This window comes from Verticillium dahliae, genomic scaffold (genome assembly GCF_000150675.1).
Source record: "Verticillium dahliae VdLs.17 supercont1.8 genomic scaffold, whole genome shotgun sequence".
Taxonomy (NCBI): Eukaryota; Fungi; Ascomycota; class Sordariomycetes; order Glomerellales; family Plectosphaerellaceae; genus Verticillium; species Verticillium dahliae.
This window is the reverse complement of record NW_009276927.1, coordinates 406,903-432,969: the sequence shown is the minus strand read 5'-3', so window position 1 is coordinate 432,969 and position 26,067 is coordinate 406,903. Positions and strand designations below refer to the sequence as shown.

The 26,067-nt window shown below is 57.0% G+C and overlaps 7 protein-coding genes across 7 annotated transcripts; 5 read left to right on the top strand and 2 right to left on the bottom strand.

The window, feature by feature from the left end:
• Positions 1-1,394: 1,394 nt before the first annotated feature.
• On the top strand, positions 1,395-2,497 carry VDAG_04684 (endonuclease/exonuclease/phosphatase family protein; the record flags this gene model as incomplete). The annotated part of the gene is made up of 1 exon (XM_009654288.1): positions 1,395-2,497. Exon 1 carries the CDS (start codon positions 1,601-1,603, stop codon positions 2,495-2,497), a length of 897 nt encoding a protein of 298 aa, XP_009652583.1. The 5' UTR covers positions 1,395-1,600.
• A 5,429-nt stretch (positions 2,498-7,926) lies between these two features.
• VDAG_04683 (uncharacterized protein) lies at positions 7,927-9,693 on the top strand (the record flags this gene model as incomplete). The annotated part of the gene is made up of 1 exon (XM_009654287.1): positions 7,927-9,693. The coding sequence occupies one exon, from the start codon at positions 7,927-7,929 to the stop codon at positions 9,691-9,693; it is 1,767 nt and encodes a 588-aa protein (XP_009652582.1).
• A 1,707-nt stretch (positions 9,694-11,400) lies between these two features.
• On the top strand, positions 11,401-12,537 carry VDAG_04682 (uncharacterized protein; the record flags this gene model as incomplete). Its single annotated transcript, XM_009654286.1, has 1 exon — positions 11,401-12,537. The coding sequence occupies one exon, from the start codon at positions 11,401-11,403 to the stop codon at positions 12,535-12,537; it is 1,137 nt and encodes a 378-aa protein (XP_009652581.1).
• A 757-nt stretch (positions 12,538-13,294) lies between these two features.
• On the top strand, positions 13,295-15,573 carry VDAG_04681 (uncharacterized protein; the record flags this gene model as incomplete). Its single annotated transcript, XM_009654285.1, has 6 exons — positions 13,295-13,455; positions 13,563-13,872; positions 14,173-14,732; positions 14,777-15,131; positions 15,186-15,289; positions 15,555-15,573. The coding sequence occupies 6 exons, from the start codon at positions 13,295-13,297 to the stop codon at positions 15,571-15,573; spliced, it is 1,509 nt and encodes a 502-aa protein (XP_009652580.1).
• A 98-nt stretch (positions 15,574-15,671) lies between these two features.
• On the bottom strand, positions 15,672-17,513 carry VDAG_04680 (ent-kaurene oxidase; the record flags this gene model as incomplete). The annotated part of the gene is made up of 5 exons (XM_009654284.1): positions 15,672-16,194; positions 16,246-16,851; positions 16,902-17,061; positions 17,108-17,233; positions 17,280-17,513. The coding sequence occupies 5 exons, from the start codon at positions 17,511-17,513 to the stop codon at positions 15,773-15,775; spliced, it is 1,548 nt and encodes a 515-aa protein (XP_009652579.1). The 3' UTR covers positions 15,672-15,772.
• Positions 17,514-21,274: 3,761 nt separating this feature from the next.
• Positions 21,275-23,544, bottom strand: VDAG_04679 (uncharacterized protein; the record flags this gene model as incomplete). Its single annotated transcript, XM_009654283.1, has 2 exons — positions 21,275-23,170; positions 23,224-23,544. 2 exons carry the CDS (start codon positions 23,542-23,544, stop codon positions 21,275-21,277), a joined length of 2,217 nt encoding a protein of 738 aa, XP_009652578.1.
• Positions 23,545-24,164: 620 nt separating this feature from the next.
• VDAG_04678 (phosphatidylserine decarboxylase proenzyme) lies at positions 24,165-25,880 on the top strand (the record flags this gene model as incomplete). The annotated part of the gene is made up of 2 exons (XM_009654282.1): positions 24,165-24,720; positions 24,779-25,880. Exons 1-2 carry the CDS (start codon positions 24,245-24,247, stop codon positions 25,878-25,880), a joined length of 1,578 nt encoding a protein of 525 aa, XP_009652577.1. The 5' UTR covers positions 24,165-24,244.
• Between the last annotated feature and the right edge of the window lie 187 nt (positions 25,881-26,067).

Here is a 26,067-nt window from a genome sequence, read left to right as displayed (position 1 = left end):
TCTTAGGGTAACCGCCATTGGATCCGCCTCGGGCTTTCTCACAAATCTATACTCTGTCGGGACCCTCTATGATGCAGTACATAGCCTTGAAGCCTTACCATGTACGTATGTTGGCTATCATTGCTAGGCAAACACTTGTTCACAATGCTCCATTGACCATACATGTGCTCCTGTAGAAAGGGTATAGTGCGAAAGGCTTAATCTCCTACCTGAGATAGCTATACCGTTCGTGGCCGAAGAACTAGATCTTGACATCAGGTCTAAGTACAGCTGTCTCTTTTGCGATTCAGCAGTTACGGTCTTCGCAAACCACGTACGAGAAATACTTTTACGAACCCCGTTCAAAGAGGGTGGCAGGGCGTTCGAACCGACTTGGTGCTCTGAGTTGGGCGGCGAACAAAGGATAAGAAGTATAGAATCAGCAGCAGAGTCAGATTATCAACGCAAAATATATTTCGACTGCAGCAGAAGAAGTTCAAGTGGAAGAGGGAGCCATGCTGCGACGATCTGACTTCGTCTTATGTTATAGAAGCCGTCTTTTTGCCCTGTGGCCACACCGTAGTAGCCACCAGCCCAGACAAGCCAGCTCAGCTCCAGATCAACAGACTAACCTGTCTATGCTGCCACAAACATTGATACACTGCCTTGAAGAAAATAACCTTTAATTACGCCGCTGGTCTCAGAATACTCAGCCGCCATTATGATATAGGTACTTCCACAGGCAACTTCTCAAAGATGCTTCAAGTTCCATTTGTCTACAAAAGTTATTCTGCTCAAGCACTGTGTTAAACACCTGTTCCATATTGACTTCACATACGCTGCCCATAGGAAGAATTCGAGAAACCAAAAAGCTGACCCTCCGTGCAACGAAATAAGCTTTACAATGGAGAAATGGAGGTAGAGGGCACGAAAATGCAGCGTCTGAGCTGCAATTGCATAGTTCCAATGATTTTGAAGAGTATCTGGGCCACACTTGTGTTACTGAAGTTTCAGGTTATCTCACGAGGTTCTCATGAGCATTAGGACCCCATGGCGAGGAGGCCGGTCGCGTTCAATTTGGAACAAAGACACACAGTCCTATACCTGATTCTAAATCTCAAGGCTTTTACCCCAGCTGAGTTCAGTGGAACAGGTTTCTAGACCACTTTTGTAGGTAATGCCCCTTAAACATGGTCGAACCGATCCCTGGTCGTAACCCCAACCCTGAACGATTACATAATACCCAACCATCCCCTGTCCCCAGATATGCTTCCCCGCGTCAACACCACGTGATTGTCCCATTGGACGTCGCATCATGATCCGGTCCAGCTGGCCGCTTTCGTCTCAAGCACGTCGACCATCTGCCTCATCATCTCTTCATTCTTGGACATCCGTTCGCAGCATAGAATCATCTCTCTTGAACGACTTAAACTCGAGAAAAGCATTGAACTTGTCGGGTTTTCGTTCGTCGACCTCATCTCCATTGCCTCCAACCATAAGCAATCCGGCTTCATCGGAGTACAGATCGTGACGCGGCCGCCAACGTCACAACTGACCTCATCGTCCCTCCACAAAGTATCACGGAAACATCACCTGCCACGCCGACAAAGCCTTCTCCACAATGGTCGCCAAGAAGACAGGCTCATCGGGCGAGGCCCTCCCCGTCCGGGTCGTCACCTTCAACGTCCGCTATGCTGCACCGCGGCCCATGCCCAACGAAAAGTCCTGGCAGGTCCGCTGCCCGAAGATCTGCACGCAGCTTGACTTCATCACGCGCGGCCACGACTCGCCGTTCCTCTGCCTCCAGGAGGTTCTCTACCCGCAGCTCCTGGACATCCAGGCCGGCCTCGGCGAGGGCTGGGGGTACGTCGGCATCGGCCGCGACGATGGCGACCGGCTCGGCGAGCTCTCGCCCGTGTTCTACCGCGTCGACACGTGGAAATGCGAAGTGTTCAAAAACTACTGGCTCAGCGAGACGCCCGACCGACCGTCAAAGGGATGGGACGCGGCGCTGCCGCGCATCGTGACGGTGGGCGAGTTTGTGCACAAGCGAACCGGCCAGAGGGCTGTTGTCATGAGCACGCACTTTGACCACCTTGGCGTAGTGGCGCGCGAGCAGAGCGCCAAGCTCATCCTGCGCATCGCAGCCCAGTGGGCCGAGGAGCGAGCCTCAAGCCCGCCCGCGGCTGTCATCCTCGGCGGCGACTTCAACAGCAACCCCAGCGACAACGCCTACAAGAGCATGGTCGCGAAAGGGTCCGGCATGGCCGACGCTCATGCTCTGGTGCCCGCGGAAAAGAGGTACGGAAACGAGCTGACTTACACTTCATTCGATGAGCCGGACCAGCAGGCTGTGAGGATCGACTTCATCTTTGTCAAGGTGCCGTCCGATGTCAAGGTAACCACCTTTGGCGTTCTGACCAATCGGTTTGATGACGGTGTGTTCCTGTCAGATCATCGACCTGTCGTTGCTGATTTGGAGGTGCGAGCTGCGAAGGGTAGCAGTGCCAGCTCATGAGCCAGAATGAACGGGCAGGTGGCGGAGGATGCAGTGTCGATTTGTTATCCAGAATGGCACATCGTTGACCTGACGCTTTGCTCCGATGCCCGAGCACCGTGCGAAACAGACTCCGCGTGTGACGTGCCGCAAATCTCGAGTAACCTCGATGAGGCACCTCATGTCTCTAACATCGAGAGGACCTGGGTTTCACTGCTGACGTCGTCTCGCACTCCCCACGCAGCGCTGGCTGTTGAATCCAAGGTCATGACGAGCCCAAGCACACCGAGTCCCTTCGAGATGCCACGACGTGACCTTTGTACGCAGGGAGAATTCGGCCCTCGTCCTTCATGCGGTGCCAAGTGGCGCCCTTGAGCAAGCTTGAAGAGTTCCCCGCACCGTCACTTCGTGCCGCGATAGCCAGCTTTGTAAGAACAGATGCTTGCGACCTGTCACGAGGGGAAAGCATCCATCAGGCCTATGGTTAAGGGTCACTCACAATACACGAATCTCGCCATCTTAGCCCATAAGCTTGAACCAGGGTCCATCCCTGAAGTGGCAAAAAAATCAGTTCGCGGAGCTTGAAACTAAATGGCCACTGCTGCTCACTCTGTTCGCAGAACAACGTGGCGCCTTCCAGGCATGCGAGAGCTCCAGCCCACAGACCAGCCTTCGGTGGATGGACATGCTAAATCTTGATGCTGTATGCGTACAGCTGGGTGAGCCTCCACAAGCAGGTGGCGTTGATGAGAGGGTCTGGAGTCCCCAAAGGCTGGTGCAAAAAGGCGGTGTGCACCCCCATCGAGTGGTGTCCAGAGAGAACGCATCTCAGCCTATGGAAAGCCAGCCGAACTTCTCCTCACTCGTAGGACTGACACCTTAGACACTTGGCTTGCTTGTTAATCCGACAAGCTGATTTTTCGAAAGCGCAGAACGGGTCGAGAGTGCGCTAATGGATCATCGAAGACGCCAGGCGTCCGACGAACCGAGAGGGAATGCAAGAATGGTGTGCATCAGCATCTTGACGATCTGATCACTGGCATAAGGGCTGTCCGCCAGTCGGTCCCTCAACACATTGGCCCTTGTCTTGATCCTGAGGTCCGATCCCGGCCGAACGTCATGGTTGGCGCGCCTGCGAACAGGTTCCTCCATCCGTGAGGGTTCAGATGTCGCTGTCTCACGGCTACGGCTGGCCTACCACGGGATTTCTCGCAGACAAAATGTGCTGGTGGCCACCTTTGGTCGTGGTGCGCAGCACCAGCGGCGGCTACCCGCACAAAATGGGGTTCGACTTTTTGCACACCCCCTCCATCCCTGCAAGTGCGTCAATGCTTTGTATGCATCTTGGCACTTTCTTTTGCACTCCACTGCGCCCGTCTGCCTGGAGCGCTGCACTGAAGCATCTCTTGGGGTTTGGAGAGAGATCCTTGGCTCTGGTCTCAAGTGAATGTGCCATGAGGTAATCAGCTACGATTAGGCCAGTGTCAGAAAGCCGCGAAGGACATTCATTCGATGGTTAGGTAACCACGATGAACAAGCAGCTGGAGCTCGGAGCTGGCAGCTACTGGTGATGTCGAACTTCCAGACAATATTGCCATCTTACCTGACCAGGCGATGGGAGGACTTGCGCGATAGCCGACACAAGATTCTGAAGAAATAGAAATCATTCCGGGCCTTAGACACCTAGCACGCGTCATGACTGCTTCGCATGTCGCGTTTTCTCGTTTGGAACACCGAGGTGTCCTTTCATTGCAACTCGGATGAGGGTGGCCGCGTGTGCGTGACGATGGTTTGTCTGTGACCGAAAATTGCTTACCGATGTGGACAAGCTACATGACCGAGGCCAAACTCGAGACGCTGCAGCTGGCCCACCATCATTGCAGAGGCCTTGGCAAAGCCTGTAGCCGGCATGATCCTCCAGCTGCTTGACATGTTCACGCCCGCTTGTCTAGCGGATGCGCAGTGTCGATCTCTTGAACACGGTCATGGTCAGCCAGAGGATGGCTTGAAACGAGAGGGTGTTACCTGGAGACACGAAAAAGACACAGTTGCAGCGCAGCAGCATCAGCATCAGCAATTACCCCAAGGAACCACCCAAGATCAATAAAAAGCGAAGAGTCATCGGCAGCTGTTGAGGTCCAAGACGTGGGTCTCGTCGTCTCGTGTGCATACGGGCCGTCTGGGATGGAGGGCCGGCCGAGGTCAAGGCAGGGCGATGGGAAGCTTGGCAAAGTGCTTGACAGCAAGAGACGGAACCGATGACTCCCTTCTCGGTCTCCTCATCCAGTGCCGTCCCGCAGGAGCTCCCGGGGGCTGCCCTATGAGAGGAGATGGTGGGACTCGGGGGGTGCAGGGAGACTGCATTCCAGCCCGATGCGCCCCCTCGACGATTGGCCCCCAGAAGGTTCTCTCGTGACCAGAGGTGTGTGGGCTTTGGCTGTTCTGCCTGCCAGAGAGCAGCCGGCTGCCTGGGCTGCCTGGAACGGACCACGTCGTACGCCAGTGAGAATGCCAGAAAGTTGAGAGGGTGGGCGAAGATTCAGGCCAGTCCAACCCCCCCCTAGAGGTTGGCGATTCTCGTCTCTGGCTCGGCGTTCTCATGCGCATGAAAGAAAGGCACGATAGCATCGCCAACCTGCTTTCCGGGTGAGCGACATTTGTCACTGAAGGAAACGCGCGCGAAATCTTTTTCGGGGCACCCACAATTTTCTTCTTCCCCGATCTTTTCTCGCCTTGCCAGGTCTGTCAGGTCAGCCACCCCCGGTCCGCGTGCGCCGTGGATTGATACCCAAAGGCCAAGATCTACGCAGTCGGGCATTAAAAGAACGAAACGAAACGCGGGAGACGGGGTCAGGTCAGGAGAGTGCTGGACGAAAAGGGTAGGACACATACCTCCAACAAGCTACTGACACTCCGTCATCGACGCACGAATTGATTGGCAGTCAAGCAGACGGATGTGCCGTTGGTCGAATCTTCTCGTGGTACGAAGCTGTTGTCATGAGCCAGCTCGAGTGCTGGAGCAGAGGCTTATCGAGGCCAGAGGCGCAGCACCAGCGACAGCAGCAGCACCACCTGAACCAAAACAACAACAAGCTCAGGTACTGAACCATTGTTCTCTGACAGCTTTGCCATCGGTCATCTCGCACCGCACACCGACACGCCCAGCCTAGAAGGTGGGACCTGCACCCAAGGTTTTGCCCCCCCCCTCCCCGCTACTCGCCCTCCAAGTCAAGCTTCTTGGTGACGGGGGGGCGTCCATTTCGCCAGCTCGGTCGCGGGCGGGAAGAAACGAAACGTACTCTTCTTTTCCCGGCAAGGCCAAACCGGGGCTCCATTCCAGGGCAGAAAAGAAGGCAAGGTTCTCCACAATTGGGCCTGCGTGCTTCTGTCCGTCAGTCCGGAGCGCTCAGACTCGGACGCTGATTGATTTGCACCGGGGCGGTCCGTAGGTCTTAGCACCACTGAGCAATCCGTCCTAAAGGTAGATCCCGGTTGGGAGACCGTCTTTCATCTCGTCCGTCCTTCGAAAAGGGACGAAAGCGGCATCACAGCATCAAGATGAATGACAGGCAAAGACCAGCAAAGAGAAGCGGAGAAATACTGACAGAGAGCGAGCGAGAGACACCACGTCGACGACACACGCGGGAGATTACCTCGACGCCTCACTCGCTCCTGCCACCCCATCCGGGCTTGTGGAAAGTCTTTCCGCCTGGCTGTCTGCCTCCCTCTCTAAGGTAGGTAGGTACCTTAACCTGTACCTTGCCTTGCCTTGAGGTACCCCTTCCTCGCCCAGGTACTGTAGGTGCCTGCCTGCGTTTTCTTCTCACAGCGCGCACACGTTGGCGGGTATTGGTCTCACACGCCCACGCGCCCCGACCCCTTCCCCCTTCTTGAACGGTTGCTAGGCCCACACCCATCATCAGTCCAACGTGGCCGCCTGCCCACTGGCTATGGCTCTGGCCCTACCACCCAGACCGAACTCTCCCCCCGTTGCTCGCGCGCCTACGTACATACCTAGTATAACCAGATAGCCTCACTTTCTAATTGGCCACAACGTTGATGTTGGGCGTGACACAGCCTTTGCCGATGCCGCCAGCTTGAGGCCGAACCGGGCAACTCGCCAGCCAAGATTCAAGTAGTAGATCCAGAGGGAAGCAGAGTGAAAGAAACAGAGAGGCGCAGACAGAAAAAGAACTACCGCAATCCGACCGCAGCTTCTGCGACCTGGGCGGTGTTCTCTTCGCCATTCTTCACCTGCACCTGCAACTGCCTGCGTCTTCCTCCGCTGCTGTCCCAAAAGAGTCACCGCCGTCTACAGGCACCCCTCTCTGCCACTTTCTGTTGTTTTCTGGGTGTCTTGCATCCCGCACTTACCTGACCTGTACTTGTACTCCAGGTACTGTACAGTGACTCCTACTCTGGCTCCGCCTGTCTTCAGGCCTGCTCCTGGAGTCATTCATTCCCTACGATTGGAAATCGTAGCTTTGGTGTGCGCTGCCCACACCCCTCTCCTTTCCCACGTCTCCTCAGTCTGCCGTGTCTCCTCCCTGCTGTAATGCGGCAGGACACTCACCGGCGTCAGACACACACCCCTACATGGTACCTCAGGGAGGTACCTGCCCACCTTGAACAGTACACACGTACACACACACACACAGCACCTGGAGAATTTGACTGGCGACTGACTTTATTGCGTCGACGGCCTTTTCTCTTTCCTTTCTTTTTTTTCTCCCTCCCCTGTGTCCTCCTGAATTCCTCATCTCCCCATCTCATCAAAAACATTGATCAGCGCCATCAAGAACCTTTGCCCTCATCATCTGATCGGCCACGACCCTTTCATCAGCAAGACGACCCAACGTTGACCCCGTTTAGGCTCTCAAGAAGGAAAGACCCTAGCAGCTTGACAAGGACAAGGACGCCGACAAGGACGCCCCTGGCAACCAGCACGAGCCACCTTTGCTCACTTCACTCACTCCCATTCATCCCTGCTGGGCTGCTCGGCTACAACCTACTGGCCTGGGGCTGCCTGCTAGACAAGACGTCCCCCCTCCCGCTGTCGCTCCCCCCCATTCCTCAACGCTGTTTTAGGCATCCCCCCCCTCTGCCCATCCCATTATTGCGGACACTCCTCTCAGGTCCGCTCCCCAACGCCCATCCCGCATTCACTTCGGTGCCCATCCTGTCGCATCAATATTCCTGATCCCCACCTGCGGAACCAACTTTACCTTCTCTCACACACAAAAAGTTCCTAGCTCCCACTTTCCTACCCAAGACTGCGACTTTTACCACAACTGTCCCATACCACCCAAGACAGACACTGGCGATACTGCGACTCTTCCGACGTGCCCCGCCTCTTTCAGAGGCTTCTTCGCCTCTCTCGCACCAACATCGACTGGCACCATCCCTCAAGTGGCTGCTCTTGAGTTGCGACCCGACAAAATATTGCCGCCATGAGCAACAGGTCGCCCACAAAACACCACCGCGTCTCGTACGTAGAGGAGGCCAACGACGATACAGGTTCCGTCATTGCAGGCACTGAACGCTACGCCGTCTCCGAGGCCCCGAGCCCCAGCAAAGAGCGCTCCAACACGAGCAAGTCCCGCAAACACCGGCCCTCGCTCCGCCCTCAATCGGGCTCGGGCTCTTCTTCACCACACAACGCCTTGACCGACTCTGACTCAACCGTTCACGCCATCGGCCCCTCTAAGAAGGACAAGGAGGCGAGATACAGAGCCAAGGAAAAGGAGCGCGCCAAAGAGAAGGACAAAACAAAGGAGCGGGAGCGGGACCGCAGGAGGGAGCTTGAGCGCGAGGCCGACCGAGCTGCCAGGAAGGCTAGTGTTCGCCCACCGACTAAGCACGCGAAGACGACCCCTGCTCCTATCCTCCACTCGCATTCGCAGTCACAAGATGCCTATAGGCGACCGACCGGCGGCAATGACGATGCTGCCTACTATGGCGTGAGCCCGTCCGCTTCCCACCGGCCCCGTGCCATGACAGCCTCTCGCCCTGGCAGCTACTACGGAGCCGGCTCTCGACCGCCCACTTCCAACACTCAGTGGTGGTCTCAACACCCTGGTGGTGTTGCCCCTCCTCCGCTCTATCCTGCGCCTTCTTACGGTTCCAGCCCTGCGCCTTACCCGCCTCCATCGGCGCCCCAAGTCGACTACTTTGGAGGCAGCGCCATGGGTGGTCCCCAACACCAACACCTCGCGCAGCGTTTCCAGCGGCCTTCGTCTGCAAGTGGTCATCGTCCGAACGTGTCCGCCGGACAGCCTTTCGACCCAGCTCCGATGTATCCGTATGAGGAGTATGAGCAGGAGAACGACATCAGCTTAGTTCGACGGCCTTCTCTCAAGAAATACAGTGTGGAGGAGGACAGGCGGCGTATGCCTCCCCCTCCTCGTCCCGTCACTACAGGTCCTAGACGAGCTGCCATTCGAGGCCCACCTCCTCCGTCCGCACCTCCCGTACAGCCCCGGCGAGCCATCGACTACGGCGGCTTCGACGACGGAGATTTTAGTGGCGAGGATATTCTGTACCGGGAGATTGTCCCCTCACGCTCCATCAGCTACGGCTATGGCGAAGGTGGCCAACTTTCGCGAAGCCAGCGACGCGAGAGCGCTGCGCTTGAGGGCGGCGTGCCCTACCGCATTGAGCCTGCCGCCAGCTCTAATCGACGTCACTCGTACTATGGCAGCAGCGCCTGCAGTTTTGATTACGAAGACCGGGTTCGCGCAGCAGCAGCCTACCAGGACGACATCAACGGTGGTGCCACTCTGCCCTTGACGGCAGAGACGCTTCGCAAGGCCGGCAAGCGCAACAGCGACAAGAGCAGCCGCTCTACACGCAGTAGCGAGAGCCGGGACGAGAGCGATAACCGGCAGAGCAACACGACACGTACAACTCGGTCTTCGGCTGGCCAGGGCGACGATGACTTCACGATCAAGGTGACGGGCTCGGCGACGCTCAAGGTGGGGGGCGCTGAGATCCACTGCGAGGATGGCGGAGAAATCAACATCACCCAGCAGGGCGGTGGAGGTTCCCGTGCCGGCGGCGGCGGTAGCGATCGAGCGAGCACCATTTACGGCGAAGACCAGCGTCGCGGCCGGCTCGAGCGGCTGCCCATCCGGGCTCGCGCGTCCAGCCAGGCGCCGTCTTCGATCTATGGTCGCAGCCCGTCGTATGACGCCTATGGCCGGCCGTCATTCTTCTAAGGCATGACGGCGATTATTATGATGTAATGAAGTGGACAGATGGATGATGAATGATGGATGACGGATGATGGATGGCAAGCGAAGGCGTTTCCTTTGTGCGGCTCATCTCATGGCTCGGGAGCGTTTGCATTTATCGTTTCCTTGGGCTTTTGCGTTTTCACACTCCATACTCAGTTGTCGGCTCTATACCTCTTCCGTTTCTTATTTTTCCCAGTTTTTCTTTTCTACGACCTCTTTGACTTGCTGAAGCTGTCACTGAAGCATGGTAATCCAGACTGATATTGGAACGTGGCAAGTCTTTGCAAGAGGGAAGCATGGACATGTGTCTTGGGCAGAGAGCCACTTTCTTCTCACACCTGTTCTCCTTTGCTCTCCGGGGTCTTTCTCGACATTTGTCTCGATAGTAGGACCAAGCATGTATACTTTTCGGGGCAGTTCCTGTATGGATGGGGGGCTGGAAGACCCATGGGCGAGACTGGTCTTGCTCATGGGAAGGAGCCAGCCCTCTCCTGACACCATTTGTAAAACGCGCCCCCTTTCCCCCTCACCTTTTCCCTCCCCGTTTGTCCACTGCCCACTCAACCTCAGTGAAGGGTCGTCCTCGGGCACCAGGCCATCGACGAAATGGGTCGTCTGCTCGATCCATCGACGGCTGTGGTGTTGAGAAGGCAGATGCCAGGGACTAGGAAGGCGGGACTGTTCTTCACTTTTATTTCTACTTTTCAACTATGATAGACAACGTCATGTACGGATGGGCCGTGGGGTTCGCACCTCGACGGCTCAGCGATGGGCAGGTTTCGTTTGGCAGCTGGTTATCCTGCCTGGTACAGCATGTCCAGCAGCAAAACAACTGATTGGATGGAAAGACCACGGAGAGAAGATGACCAGTGGTACACTACGATTAAAGACCGAATACTGAAGACATCAGAGCAAAGGGCGTCCTGGCCGCCATAGGTGGGACGGGCTCGAATTGAAAAGGCAAATATCGCTCAACAGTTATTGCAAGACGCTTGTGACATTTTTGTTTCTAAAAGTGAAGGGTGATGAGCAAATGAATGGCGAGTGTAGACGTTGCCGGCCCATTTCATTGGCTTGCCTTGGCTCTCGTGTTAGCATTGACTGACGGACGTTGGGAGTGGAGGCGATGGGCTGGTGTGGTGTCGCACATGTGAAACTGGCAGGCCCAGCCTGGGCGGTTACGGGACGGAACGATGGTTGGCTGACCTAAGCCGAATTAGTGAAAGTGCATGAGCACAAGGTGCCTTATGGTAAGGTACGTACCGAGGTGGGGTATGGCCGGTTGCTGGGATACAGGAATGTGTTTACTTACGACGTCATTGGACCACACGTCCACCAGCCCCGTCACAGCCCGGCGGACCAGCCACGGGCATTTCGGGTTCCTTTGGCAACGCCGCTCCTTCCCACGGTGGCACACTCGTACTTGCCTCACATCTGTGCCTGCCTCAACGCTCAACTTGCCCTCTACTTCCTCCTTCGTCTCTTCGTCACCTGGCACCCAAGACAAGACGCGGGGTATTCACAAACTGCAACTGCATCAAGACCACAAACTGATCTCCATTTCACATTCCAAACCTCCATCGAGTACCCTTCACCTCACCCATCGCTGGTCCCCAGCGCCAGCCCACCCAACTGGAACACGAGCCCACATTCCATGACCACGATTACCACCACCATTCCACCACAGCCATGGCACCGGCCCTGCACACTCTCGCGGCCGCCATCCTGCGCCGTGCCGACGAGCCGTCGGACGAGAAGAAGACGGACCCCCACAAGGGCACGACGGACGCCCACGACATCAACAACACGGCCGTCTTCGTCGTCTTCGGCCTCATCGGCGCCGCCTTTGTCTGCACGGGCATCTGGTTCTTCTTCTGGGCCAAGAACGGCGGCTTCTACTTCAAGGAGAACGACTGGGACGACTACAAGACGACGGTGCTGCGCCGCCGCGGCCCCAACGGCACCCTCCTGACGGGCGCCACGCCCTCGACCAACCTCGGCGGCGGGTCCGTCTACAAGGACTTTGACGGGCGGCGCGGGGCCCGCACCGGCGGCAGCGGGTACCGCGATGACGAGCACGACGACGACGCGACGACGGCGCTGTCGGGCATCACGGCCGGGGCCTCGGACATTGCGGCGCGCGAGCGGCGCGAGAAGAAGCGGCGCGACAAGAGCAAGGAGAAGGAGCGGCGGCGGCGCGACAAGGAGCACAAGAAGGACAAGAAGCACCACGACGAGAAGACGGAGTTTGCGTCCGCCGCGGACGCGGCGGCGCCGCTGGCGCTGGCGCTCGAGGAGGACGCCGAGCGCGAGGCCAAGCAGCACCTGCGCAGCTACCGCCACGAGAGGCCCGCGCGCGTCGGCGGCCTCAACGCCGCGTCCGAGGCCAGCGAGTGGGACGGCAGCACGAACCCGGCCGACTCGACCGTCAGCTCGACGCTGCTGTCCAACACGACGCCGCCGCCCAGCAGCCGCAAGAAGGCCGGCGGCATCCGCAAGGTGTACAGCACCGCCGACCGGACGGCCGACCGCGAGCAGGAGCGGATCCGCGCCGAGGCGAGGAGGCTCGCCGAGAGGGGACGCGCGGCGGGCTCTGCGCGGAGGGACTTTAGCTACCAGCGTGCCGACAGCAACGTGTCCGAGAGCGACGTCGGTCTGCAGCGGGGCAGCCGCGTCGGTCTCATTCGCGAGGAGAGCGAGAGCGACGTGGGCACGAGGAGCTACCGCAACGGCATTCCCGTGCCCAACAGCCCCAGCGCCGTCGGCAGCGACTATGCCGAGGAGAAGCGCAGGAACAGGCGTGCCGGGTACCGTCGCGAGAGATGATTGTCTGGGATGGCTTTGGTTGGATTCAACGGGAAAGGCATGCATGTTTCCTGACCCGCCTGCGTCCAGGAGCAGGAGGCCTCTGCTGACACGGCAGGATTACTGACATGGCAGGAAACTGGATTGATGGCTTGGGCGTTGGGATTTGCTTGGGATGCGACAAGGGCGGAATGACCCTCACATGAGAGGCGAGCATGGACTGTCACACGTATGTAGAATAATGAATACCTATTGCATTATGATTTGTTGCTTTTGGGAATCGTGATCTGGTGCGACATGCTGGGTTGGGTTGTCATGAAGCAGCTCCAACATGTAATTCTGATCCCTCGTGAGGCAAAACACCAGCGTCAATTTGGCCGAACATCGTAGACTTCACCACAGAGACCAAGTAAATCAACCAAGTAGATAAAAAAAACTGCGGCCACTTGGTGCTTTAGGCAGAACAGTCGAGATGTCAGCAAGGCTGTGAAGCAAGGCTGGACAGTCGAATAGCCACTTGCTGCACCCGACTGGAGATGAGGCACTGCACGCCGACAACAGCCTGATGCTGCTGCGCCATGCATCAGCTCTCGCCGCCCTCAAAGCCCAAGCAACTACTCTCACTCTAAACCAACCGACGAAGTTGCCAACTCTCGAGGCTATGTGCATCTGCCATCAGCTTCTGGGCGTTTCACATCGACGGCATCGTCTCAATCGACTGAACCCCCGCCTTTCTTTTCACCTCACTTCATCATCACAACCGGCGTCAGCACCCATCATGCGTCTCCTCGACGTCAGGACGAAGCAGCTCGTCGACCGCAAACTCTTCGACAGCGCGAGGACGCGCTACGCAATCCTGTCGCACCGCTGGCAGGACCCCGAGCTGACGCTGCAAGACCTCGCGGCGGCCAAGGGCCACGACCACCTCTGGATCTACACGTGCTGCATCGACAAGACGAGCAGCGCCTAGCTGTCCGAGGCCATCAACTCCATGTTCCGCTGGTACGAGCAGGCGGAGTGTGCTACGTCTACCTCGCCGACGTCAGGGCAGGCGGTCGTCCCTCGGCGGCGCCGCTGGCAGAGATCGGAGCGAGCGAGTGGTTCAGGCGCGGCTGGACGCTGCAGGAGCTGCTCGCGCCCAAGACGGTCGAGTTCTACGACACCGACTGGCTGTTCGTCGGCACCCGGACGTCGCTGCAACGGGCCATCAGCGAAGCGTCGAGCATTCCGAGGCGCTTCCTGTCGGGCGAGAGCCATATCCGATCCGCGAGCGTCGCGCAACGCATGGTGTGGGCCGCCACCCGCCAGACGACCCGTCTCGAGGACCAGGCGTACTCCCTGATGGGCCTCTTCGATGTCAACATGCCGCTTCTGTACGGCGAGGGGAGGAAAGCTTTCTGAGGCTGCAGCAGGAGATCATGAAGAACTCAGCCGACCAGTCGCTGTTTGCATGGGGCAAGATGAAGACGACTATCGTTAAGAATAAGGACTGGACGATACCGGAGCTCGAAGAGGCCACGGTGACATCAGGAAGCTATTCGGGCCTGCTAGCCGCGACACCGGCGCGGTTCACCGGTTGGGCGGACCGTTCCCTCGCCGCGACCTTTGGTCCAGAGTCTCAGGATTGATCTCAGGCAGACGAGCTCGGGGATTCAGATGCGTGTCCCGGTGATCCGCGGGAGTCAAGAGAACGTCCGCATCGCGCTGCTCAACTGCCGAAATGTGGACGACGACAAGCATTCCGTCATGGGTCTCCTCACGGCGCGGCAACACGCCGCGGCCGAGTGGCACCGCGCGAGGCCCGTCATAGCGCCGGCCGGCGGCTCGGACGACCCTGTCTTTGTGGTACCATGGGAAGTAGCTCAGTATGCGGAATACGAAACCCTCGAGACGCTCTCCACCTCAACCTGGCACAGTGCCCTGCAGTTTCCCACCCCCAATATCGGTGGAAAATGCGGCAGCATCACCCTGCAGCTTGCCGACAACCTGCCCGAGCGCCTCCACGCCGTGACCCCTCGAGGCCGCTTTCGCCAGGCCGATCGCTTCGTGCTGCCGGCTTTTGACGACTCGGGCCGTTGGCAAGAGGTCACGCTGTTCTTCGGACCCAAGTGGTCGCAGGACGTCGAGCCCGAGGCCGAACGAGGCTTCGCCGTCGTCATGCGCCGCGCAGCTTCAGCGAGGCGTTTTGGGCCCTGGCCTGGCACTCTTCGCCCTTCGTAAACCAAGTCGTGACGCTTCCCGGCGAGAACCACGTGCACAGGTTCGCGAACCTCCACGTCCAGTCGGCCCTCCACCAGAGCCACGGCCAGTACGTGCTCGAGATCCGGCCTGGAACCCCGCCTTCGCTCATAACGTCTGTTCACGACGTCTTCTTCCGGACATCTCCAATTTACAGAACCGCCATCGCTATCTTCCTCGTGCAACTCTACGTCCACGCCCGCACGCCCAGCTCGGAGACATGGTCGAGCAATCTGGTGTTCCTTCTCGGCCAGGTCTATTTCTGCTGCGCCGCCTACTGGCAAAACTCATGGCTCAGCAACCGCATGCAGCTCGGGCGCTTGCGGCTCCTTGCTTTCCGACCCATGAACATCCTCCAACACTTGATCCCGATCGGGGTCTGCATTCCAGGTCCATGGCTTGGACTGCCGAGAGGCTACTACGCGGATCAGGGGTGGCCGGGGGTCGATGATGTGCTGCAGCACTGGGTGTGGCTATCGAGCCACTGCCTTGCCTTCCTACTCCTTTTCAAGTCGCAAAAGGCTCTGGAAAGCATGTACCAACCTAGCAGTGCAGCGTTGCAGCCGCCCATGCTGAGGGGGGTCATTTTGCCGTTCTCGCGACGCATGTGTTTTGCTTTGCATACTTTTTCGTCCTGGGATATGTCTACCCGGCAGCAGATAACGTGCCTCATGTCAAGATGCTGAGCGTGGGGCTTGTGGTCTTCTGGGCATTTTGACCAGTTAGGGCGGCACAGGGGGTGATCAGTCAAGTAGATAGGACAGCCAGCCTTGGAAGATACCTTGCGTGACCTATCAAAGGGGTGGTCCCGCGTTCTAAGCTCTCCCTGATGTTTGGATCCTGGAATCGGTCCTGTAACACAGGTAACATCGGTCTGCAATGATCGTCAGCCGTTGAAGTCTTGAGTACAGACACGCGTCATTAACCGTATTTGTTTACTTCGTCTAGTACTGATACACTGGTCATAACCAAGTCATCGTCGACGAAGCGCCAGGCCCCGCCTCGCCACGTTCGTCGCTTAATCGACCGTTCTCCTGCGGAACAGCAGTTCGGCGTTGGCATCTGGCATTTTGCTCATAACCATCATCATCCCCTTCGGTCGACCTTCCCCATCCTTGAGCCTAACCTCGTACTTCAGCAGGAAATAGGCCAACACCATCTTGATTTCGTTGCCTGCAAAGAACCTTCCAGGACAGGCGTGCCGTCCAGCGCCAAAATTGACATTGGTGTCGCCGATGCTTGAGAACTGCCACCTGTGTCCCTCTTCCTCGGATGCCTGCCTCATCTTATAGAAGCGCAGGGCATCAAATGTTTCGGGGTCTGCAAAGAATCGTTCGTCATGTGAGATGCCGGCTTGTGGCGTGAGCAGCTTAGTGCCTGGCGGCAGACGCGTGCCGTCAGATAGTGTGATGGGCTTCAAAACCTTGCGAATGAAGCCAGCTGCCACGGGTTAGCATTGGTCAGCGAGAACGGTGCGAGAGAAGGGCTTACTGATGTTGCCGGCGAGGCGCTGTGTCTCCTTCATAAAACTGTCCAGCTTTTTAAGCTTCGCCATGCTCTCTTTACGTAGCCAACCTTCTTCAACTTCCAGGACTTGGTGTGCTTCTTCGCGAAGCATCTCTTGTATCTCTGGATGAGCTGCAAGGTCGTACATGCAGTCCGTGACGAGGTTCGTGGTCGTGTGAATCGATGCTGCGGCTAAGACGAGCTGGATATGCGCCTGTGCTTCGTAGTCCGTCTTCTCCTCTGCGGGTAGAGCTTCGACCAACCACTGAATCAGGTCATCCGGCTTCTCTTCCGCCGAATGCATCTCCATATCGCGTAGGCGCTCCTCAATGACTGGCTTCAACATCTTCTTGGCGACATCGATATCTTTCCGAATTTGCCTCAATTCTGACACGAGGTACTGCGCTGCTGGACGTGACCATTCAGGGAAGAACTGTAGCTTGACGACGGCAGTGAAAACATGGATAGCAAAGTTGATGCTCGTGTCCATCCATTGCTCTGAGCGGTTGATGCTGGGACCGACAAATGCGCGGCCGCTGATGCGCGAGATGGCGCGTAACGCGAAAGGTTGGAACTTGACAGACATCCAGTCTGTACTCGTCAGTCCAATGTTTAGTGCAAAGTGATGATTTTGGGCCTACCATTGCACTCAGGAAACTCCGTCGCGACAATCGACTCGAGTTCGCCTTTCAGCTGCGGCACGAGTCGTGCGAGGTTTTGAGAAAGGCGGACTCGAATGAGCGTTGACAGCATTTCTGCGTTGTGTCCTAGACCAAATTTGGTGTATTTGGTCATGAGAGCCTGGAAATAAGCATCACTTCTTGCAGTGTCAGGCAAAATCTCTCACCTCGCTCACGGCCTCCTGCGCGCTAAGTACATCCTCCGGCAATCCTTTGAGCTCGGGAAGATACTTCGCAGGAACCAACACCTGCACACCCTCGGTGGCCCTGATTTGGTAGATGGTGTCGCGAAACTAGGTTGTTAGGCGGCGCAGACAAATCAAGGACGGTTGAACTGACCTTATTGTAGCTGTCGAGGACGAGGCTCTCAGCTGCAAAGATCCACTTGGTCTTGGCCGCCTTGTAGTATGGAACGTCAATTTGCTTGTGTTTCCTCGACTGGAAGAACCAGGCCACACAGAGAATGGCACCGAGGCCGACGTAGTAACTTAGGTTCTTGCTTCCATGCACAACCCGCGGCAGCTGGAAGTCTACTATGTCAGCGGCTGATACCATCTCGGATGACTCGTTCATGTCGTGATGGAAGATGAAGGCGTATAGTTCTGGCAACTGAGGCTATGAGAACTTGACCGAGGCAATGGCCAATCGGGGGTGTAAGTCGAGGGACGTATGGAGATGGTGTAAGTTCGTCGTCAGGCCATGGGCCATTAGTCTATAGAGTTCCTGGAGTAGGGCAGTCGCGCAGCAGCAGGCGAGCAGTCAAATAGGGCAGAGTCTATTGCCAGTCGCAAAGAGCAAGATCGACAAGCGCAGCTAGCGCATCGAAATCTCGAGAGACAAAGTTGATCGGGTGATGCAGGACGGCGACAGCGTCCACCGTATTTCGAGGCAAGAGAGAGGCAAGTGGAAACAAGTCAATCCAGCAACCGATGCTTGGAAGACGAGTCCCTAGATGAATGTCAAGAGGAGAAGATTCAAGAAACAAAGTCGTGAAAGAAATCGGAATCTTGAAGGCCGGGAAGGGTTGTCCATCGGAAACAAAGACAGCGGCGTGAAAGCAGCGTCACAACAGGCAGACGAGCCATGGTAGGCGAATTGGTACCACACAGAGTTCCAGGCGAGGTTCCAGGAGCAAAAGCACAGGCCAGAGGGGACCTGTATTGGTGATCTGCTTCTTGCTGCTCGGTCTGTCTCTGTCGCGAGGGTCGTTCTGGGTCTGAAACGTGGACGATCGCCAGGAGTCTGGCGGCTGTCTGAGAAGGTTGCGTCCGTGTTGCCGATGGTCAGTCCGAGTGGCTAGTGCTTTCAACGGTTACGAAGGTTCAGCTCTCTGAGACGGGAAGCCAATTGAACGGGGTGCTTGACGGTGATGGCGATGATGATGATGCCTGGGCTGTCCCGAGACGAAGTAGGGGGAACAAGTTGCGATATCATCATCTGGACGGAGAGAAAGGCACTGGAAGGCACCTTCAGCTAGAGTACAGGCCAGGAGCACCTTCCCAGATGCCTGAAGCCCGCGCTGTTGCAGAAGGCGCCACACAGCTTACCTAACATCACCAACCTTCCTAGCTGCCGCTCCTCCAAACCCCCCCCTCCCCCTGGCCGAGACTGCCCAAGTTCCAGGTCCTTGACATCAGAGGGGCTCCCGATGTGCTTGGAACAACCACATCATAGCACTGCATTTTCAACTCGAGTTCCGTCTCCGCCGCCCTTTGGTTTCGATGCTCCTCTCGCCGTCGCATCGCCTCCACATTCGTCCCAACTCCTTGTCCGAATCATCTCCCACTCAACCGCCCAGAGGAGGCCCACCCCTGAGGCCTTCTCGAAGCCACCTAGCGCCCCCCAGCGAATTCCAATGTACCCCCAGATCGACCGACTTCCGCAACCCCCCTAACCCTTCAGAACCCCCCAGATCTTCGCAATCAACGTGCCTCTTCTCGTCGTCTCATTCTTACCCTTGCCAAACATAACGCTTGCCCCGATTCCCAAACCAAACGCATGGCCCGCAAAGCTGGCACAGATGATCTTGCTCTCTCGAAGCGACAGGTCTTACCGTGGGGGAGTGCTTGGTGCTCTCTCAAGGCTTTTGGGTCAGAGGAGAGGTGCTCAGACTTCCCTCATACTTCAGGTGCAGATCTGCTTCACAGCACTTGGGCCAGGTTAGCGATGTGCCCTGCTTCTAGCAGGCAAACCGCCTGCTTGACATAAGGTCAGGTACCTGGGTAGGTCCATTGACGCTGACACCGCTGCTTTAACGATCTAGCATGTTCAATGAAATTGAGGGGACTTGAAGCTGGGATTCAAGTGACATCGCTTCTGTCAGCCATCGGTGATTGCCACCACGCCCCTGAACGGCCGTTTCATCGCCAGGAAGAAAACTTCCATTCCCGACGCGAGTGCCGGCTCCTCGCCTACGATTGCATGTTCTGTCCCAAATGCTTCCATACGGAAGCTTAAGGAATTGCAAGAACGCTTCCAGCCGTGAAAAAGCCTCCTGAAAAGCCTCCTTCCCCCACGACCAAAACAAAAAATTGAGTCCCAGCTTCCACACCTGACTTATCCGTCCCATCTCTGTCGCCAGCACGCGCCTTCGTGGCTCATCACAAAAGCCCTTTTCGCAGTCTGTTTGCGAGATCCCGTGGCTCCGAGGCCGGGCCGAGGAAACGCCAAGAATAGAAGCGGAAGCCAACGGCTTTGTTTGTGCTGCTGACGGCGCCGAGGCTTGGGATGGGATGAAAGTTATTGCCACTCGGCAGTTGCGTTCACACAGCGCCTCTCCCATTGAAACTAAAGAAGCGGGGCTGTTGCGAACCGTATCGCACGTCAACGTATCACCATGGTATCCTTTATGACTTCCACGAAGCGGTGTCATCGCTCTATCAGAATCGGCACGCTTCGTGAGCCCCGAAGGTGCAGATGTGAGAACATGGCCATCTCTGCGTCAAAGGTCAAAGCTGTGCCCTATCCGCCAGGGACATTCTAGTAAGGGAAGTCGGATTTACCGGTGCTCACTGACTGTCTGCCAGACCAAACATACATGGCGACGGTATAATGCGTTCGGCTGTTCGGGTGGCCTGACCCAGCAAGCCAGTAAGACCGGGGAAACCCTTGGGTGAAGAAATGTACTCAAGGTCGCCTGACTATGCTCGGGATGATCTGCTGGGTACCGTCTATACGGTTGAGAATTGGGCAAACCGGGCTGCCATCACCAAATATCCAGCTCCAAACATTCCTCATGCCTTCCAAGAAGTTTCTGATCCAGCTGCAGCTGGCTCTCAACTGGATTCTTCCCAACACCAAGCATCGCCCACTCCGTCACCCGTCGATGCTGTTGAATATATCCTCCACAATTGCTCGCTCGCACAGCCTGAACTGCAATATGCTCTTGAATCTATCGCAAATAGCATAGAACGGAAGGAAGTTGACGAGGCTATATCAGGCCGGCCTGGCGATCAGATAGAAATGCGTAACCTTCGACCCCTTTAGCCAAAAACGGTCGAGAACGGCCAGTTTGAACTAACCACTAAAGCCCTTCATTGGGAAGCAGCGAGCTTCTCCAAGATCTGGGCTTTCTTCGAACTCCAGTCTACGATCGCAATCTTGATCGCCACATATCTGCCCATTCTATTGTATTATGCGAGCTAGATGCTCAGGTATAGCCTTTGCCAAGGCTTTCGACGACTGAGTGATGCAACTGTATTGGGTCGAACCGGTCGGGTCGAGATATGTCGAGTGAATCGATGTCACTATGTGTCCATATCGCGGTACTTCGGTGCTCGCGTTTCGTGGCCATTCCCGCAGCGTAGCTAATTTGTTCTTAGGTTTCGCGCAGGAGTGCAACGTTGGGTATCGTTTCGCAGAGAATGGACATGCACAGCGTCCTCTCAAGGATATGACATCCACATACCGAAGACATCAACCCCGCAACATTAACAAGTGCAAGAAAAGGGCGGAACATGATTGCCTTTCCCAAATTGCCAGAACGTGACTCGAGGCTGAATAGGAATGTCGTTCATGCACGTGCCTACCTACCTACCTTGCCTCAAAGCGTCGTGTCGGTGAGCGAGAGTGGGCTTCGATGCCGAAGGCGTCTGGTGGAGGCGCCCAGGCGGCCCAATAACCATTTCAACCTCTAACCCTTATGCTCCCTCAAAAGAAGACACAATCTTCACAGGGTTTCATCTAAAACTTCAGCGACTTTGCTCACATCACTCATATCCGACCCTTTACGTATTCAAAATCTTCCTTCGCATTGGGATTGGTATCTTCTCTTCAGCTCTTGGACAAAACATATCGTCACAGCAGACACCGCCTGAAAAAATATCAATCCGCTGTTACACAGCAATCAACGGCTCGGCCTCCCTTCTCTCAGCCGGCTGATCGTTGCCCTGCTGACCGTCAGCAGGCCCTGCCGAGGCCGATGTCTCATTTTGCGCGACGACTCCACCCGTATTAGCCTCTGCGTTCTCAGCAGCGGCCTCCGGTTCGCCGTTGGCGGCAGCGGCGGCGGCTGTAGCAGCAGCTTCGGCGTCTTCTCTGCGCCGCCTTTCAGCCCGCTCTTGTTCCTCGAAGTGAGCAATGTGCCGCTCGGCCACGCCAGGAGCGATGCTGGCCAGAAACAGCAGACCAGCTCTTTCGAGACGACGTGCCTGTTCCATCAGCCAGGTCGTGTTATCATGGCGTCTTCGAGCTACGAGTCGGGCAGCAGCCTGGGCAGGGTCAAGCGGACCGTTGTGTTGTGCTGCCAATGGCGCACGTTGGTCATCGGGATTGCCAGGAAGGTCTGCGTTGTTTGGCGGATTGTTGTTGTGGTTGTTGTTGGCGAGTGGCAGGAGATTATCGAGATGTCGCCTCATAGGCGCAACAATTCGATCGAAGTAGGCGTCAAAGAGACCAGTGTTCACAATAAAGATGCTAATGGCGATAGCTATGACTGTTGCCCAACGGGACCAGCTAGAGTTGGGGGAAGTGAACCACCAGATGAAGACCCCCAAGCGGACCACAAGCCAGAAGTGTGGCAGCATCTGGGCTATGAGGGGCGCAAGTCGTGGATTGTTCGGATGAGCAGGCAAAGCTCCAATGGGAACTTCATTCAGACCATGAGGCGGTGCCTGCCACTGAGGGTTTTGAGGTTGTTGTTGCTGCTGCTGCTGGTTCTGCGGCTGTGGCTGCTGTTGCGGGGCTTGAAATGGCTGTGTTGTGGGCGGTATGGTAAACGGGCCAGTTGGCCACGGCGAATGCTGTGGCGAGCGACCATGAGGCGCGAATCTGGCAAAGGCAGCTGCAGGATCCGGGACAGGAAGGCGGAGGCTTGGTGTGTAGTACGTTTCATTGCTGGTGTTGTTGATGAGCAGGGCACGAGGTCCTTGTGGAGATAACAAGATATAGACTTCGGGGCCAGAGGATTGCGCTGGCGGTTGCGCTGAGCTTGTGTGCGCGTTTACGCTGTGCCCTTCGCTAACGGATCGTGGCACAGGATCAGGTGTGCCCCTCCGGCTGCTGCGGCTTCGACTGGCAGCCCGAGAGCCCATGGTGGGATAGTAAGGGGTGCTCGCGCCCGGCTGTAGTCCGAAAGGCAGAGCACCTGGGCCCGGCGACTCGCTTCTTTGCATGGCGTTGGTCATGGCTTGCGTTGCCTGGCCGGCGTCGGCACCCCTGAGGATGCCCTGAACGTCTGAGACTGACAAAGGAGTCCATGTCTCGGTGTTTGTGACTCGATAGGGCTGCCCGTCACCCAATGTGCCTTCCCTGACAACGGTCCTCGTGTACGGCTGCCCTCCGGGACTCCTACCACGTGAGACATCCCGTTGACTTGGTCCGGTCGCTGGCGCGCCGTTATCCCCAATGCCATGCATGCCCATAGCAGCCCTCGCTGACTGGTTGTGATTTATCTGATGATTGGCCATGGCCCTGTTGACAGCCTCTCGCTGCAGACCACTCGACCAAGCGCTCATGCTCTGGTGCAGTTGCGAGTGCATCTGCTGAACCTGTTGCGGCGTGAAATTTGGCGCTGTCGGTATCGCAAAGCCTGCCGTTCGCCTTGCTGCTTCAGGTGTCGGAGCACCGAGTGGTGATTGCTGTCGAGGGTTCTGGGTTTGGGCTTGTGTCGCGAAGGGGCGGGCTTCGCCTGGTGTCGGTATGCGACCACGCAGGACCGAGGGTGCTGGAGCAGGTGCATCGGGAATGCCGCGGAGGACAAGATGAAAGGCTTGCAGGCTATGTTCACGGATCTAAAGGCCGTTAGAATGTATCGCAGGATAAACATGGGATGGGATGTACTGACCGTTGCCTCCCCGATGATCTGCCCCAAGGTATCATTGTCGGCCTGGAGATGTCTTCCTCGATATATCAAGCGTTGCTGGGTGTCGGCGGGCTTGGAGGGAATGGCGTTGCGGATCTTTTCCTTCAGCTGGCTGATAGTTGTTGAGATGGAAAGGTCCGGGAAGCTCAAGGGCCCGCCCGAGATAGCGGTCGTCGTGGGCGAAATGATGTTGAGGCTGACGGTAAGCTGATCGTATGGAAGGTCGGCGGGTACGGGTGCTGATGTCGGAGTCGGCGCAGGCGGCCCATCCGCAACGGAAGACGAAGAACTGTCAGAAGACATGACTCGAAGAGCTCGTGAAGCCTCGTTGAAATGATGGGTGAGGTACGTATGCTATAGCTGATTCGGGTGCCTTGGTGGCGGTGTCTCACGGCTGGTCGCCCTAGCGAAGTGCAAAGCAACGCGAGAAGCTCACGACAATAAGAAGGTGCGCACGGTGATAGTGGGAGCTCGAGAACTGAGTAATCCGACCAGTTGATCGATCGAACAGAGGTACAGCTTCTCGCAGCTGGGCAGGACGGGTGCCGGCTGTTGATGTTCGTGATGCTTGTTGAGGGGGTCGACGTATTCTTTCTTTTTGGGTTGCAGTCTCACAATGACAAGTACTGGGTCACCACTTCCACGTCTGCCACTTCGCAATACGGCAGGTGGCACTCGGACCTACGTCTCCCGATTGACAGCTGTTCGAATGAACTGGCCCACTTCAACTCGAGAGTGGCCTCTTCATCCCTGGAAGGTCTTACCGAGGGTACACCGACTCACCGAGCCTCCTCCCCCGGTCGTGCTGATTCGTTCGAAAGAACGCTTGGGGAATTGCTCTGTCCTGCAGTTGGATGCAGGTACTTGACATCATACCTCTCCGCCTTTGCAATTGGAGTCCTTCATCACACCACCATCCGGGCCGCCGTGTACTCGAACTCGACACGAGATAGCGTTCGACTTTGCAGCTACTGAATGATCGCAATTCACTGACGACTTCATCATGGTCTCGCTGTTCGGCCCGGTCCCTCTGCGGACCAGCGCCTTGAGCAAGTCCATCAGCGCGCCATGCTCCTCCTGCATGATCACGACCCGCGCCCGCTACGTTGCTCAGCGGTACCCTCGAGCTACGCAACCTTCGGCTCGCCTCTACTCGCATAAGTCCCAGCAACGCCCGCGCTCCAAAATCACATGGTATCAACTGCCCATCGGAGTCGGCATTGGCTTCATGGGCCTGATGCAGTTCTACAAAACGTCGACTCGGGAGGCTGAGAAGCAGAAGGAGCTCGGCGAGATGGAGAGTGGCACCCCCAAGAAGAGGGAGCGCATCAGGCCAGACGGACCTTGGCAGGTTCGCGTCATGTCTACGCTTCCGCTGAAGGCCATGTCGAGGCTTTGGGGCCGGTTCAACGAGATTGACATTCCCTACTACCTGCGTGTCCCTGGGTTCAAGCTGTACGCCTGGATCTTCGGCGTCAAGTAAGCTCCGATCCGCCCTCGCAGAAGCACTGTCAAACAGTGACTAACATGTTTGCAGCCTTGACGAAGTCTCCGAACCTGACCTGCACACATATCCCAACCTCGCCGCCTTCTTCTACCGCACACTCAAGCCAGGCTCACGCCCACTGGACCCGCACCCGAACGCCCTGCTCTCTCCTTCCGATGGCCGCATCCTTCAGTTTGGCCAGATTGAAGGTGGCGACATTGAACAGGTCAAGGGCATGACGTACAGCATCGACGCTCTGCTAGGCAAGCGCACACCGACGCCAAGTATCGCCAGTGACCTCTCGAACGGCGATATCAAAACCCCACTCCGCCAGATCAACGAAAACGAAGACTTGGTCAAGACGGACGAGGAGTTTGCGCGCGTCAACGGCATCCCTTACACTCTTCCCGATCTTTTCTCCGGCGACAAGGACAAGTCAACCAGGCTCTCCAAACCGCACGACGAATCGATCCGCCCCGCGTCTCCCGCTACCGAGCGCGCCGTCCACGCTGATCTCGCCCTCGGTGACAAGCCGTGGTATGCCTACCTGGCGCCGGAGGAGAAGAAGACGGCCCTCTACTACGCCGTCATCTACCTCGCGCCCGGCGACTACCACCGCTTCCACTCGCCCGCCAACTGGGTGGTCGAGCGCCGCCGCCACTTCGCGGGCGAGCTCTTCTCCGTGTCCCCGTACCTCCAGCGCACCCTCCCCGGCCTCTTCACCCTCAACGAGCGCGTCGTGCTCCTCGGCCGCTGGCGCTGGGGCTTCTTCTCCTACATCCCCGTCGGCGCCACCAACGTCGGCTCCATCATGATCAACTTTGACCGCGAGCTGCGCACCAACAGCTTGACGACAGACACGGAGGCCGACCGCGCCGCCGAGGCGGCGGCCAAGAAGGGCGAGCCCTACCTCGGCTTCTCGGAGGCGACATACGCCAGCTCGAGCGCCGTGCTCGGCGGCCAGGCGCTGCGCAAGGGCGAGGAGATGGGCGGGTTCAAGCTCGGCAGCACCGTCGTGCTCGTTTTCGAGGCGCCGGCGGAGAAGGGCGCCGGCAAGGGCGATGCGCTCAAGGGCGGGTGGAGGTGGAACGTCGAGAAGGGACAGACGCTGCGCATGGGACAGGCGTTGGGTTACGTGGATGAGGAGGTGTAAGAGTCGATTTGTGGGCCAGTACATGTAGTTCCTAGTGGTATACCGACTTTTGCGCATGTTCAACAATCTTAAACAACTGATGGTTTCGACTATTCATCCATGTTCACGCGCATTTTGATGAAGGGTTGTTATGGATATTTTACTGTATTGTGTTGTGTATCTGAAGCCACCGATGTATGTCTTGTCT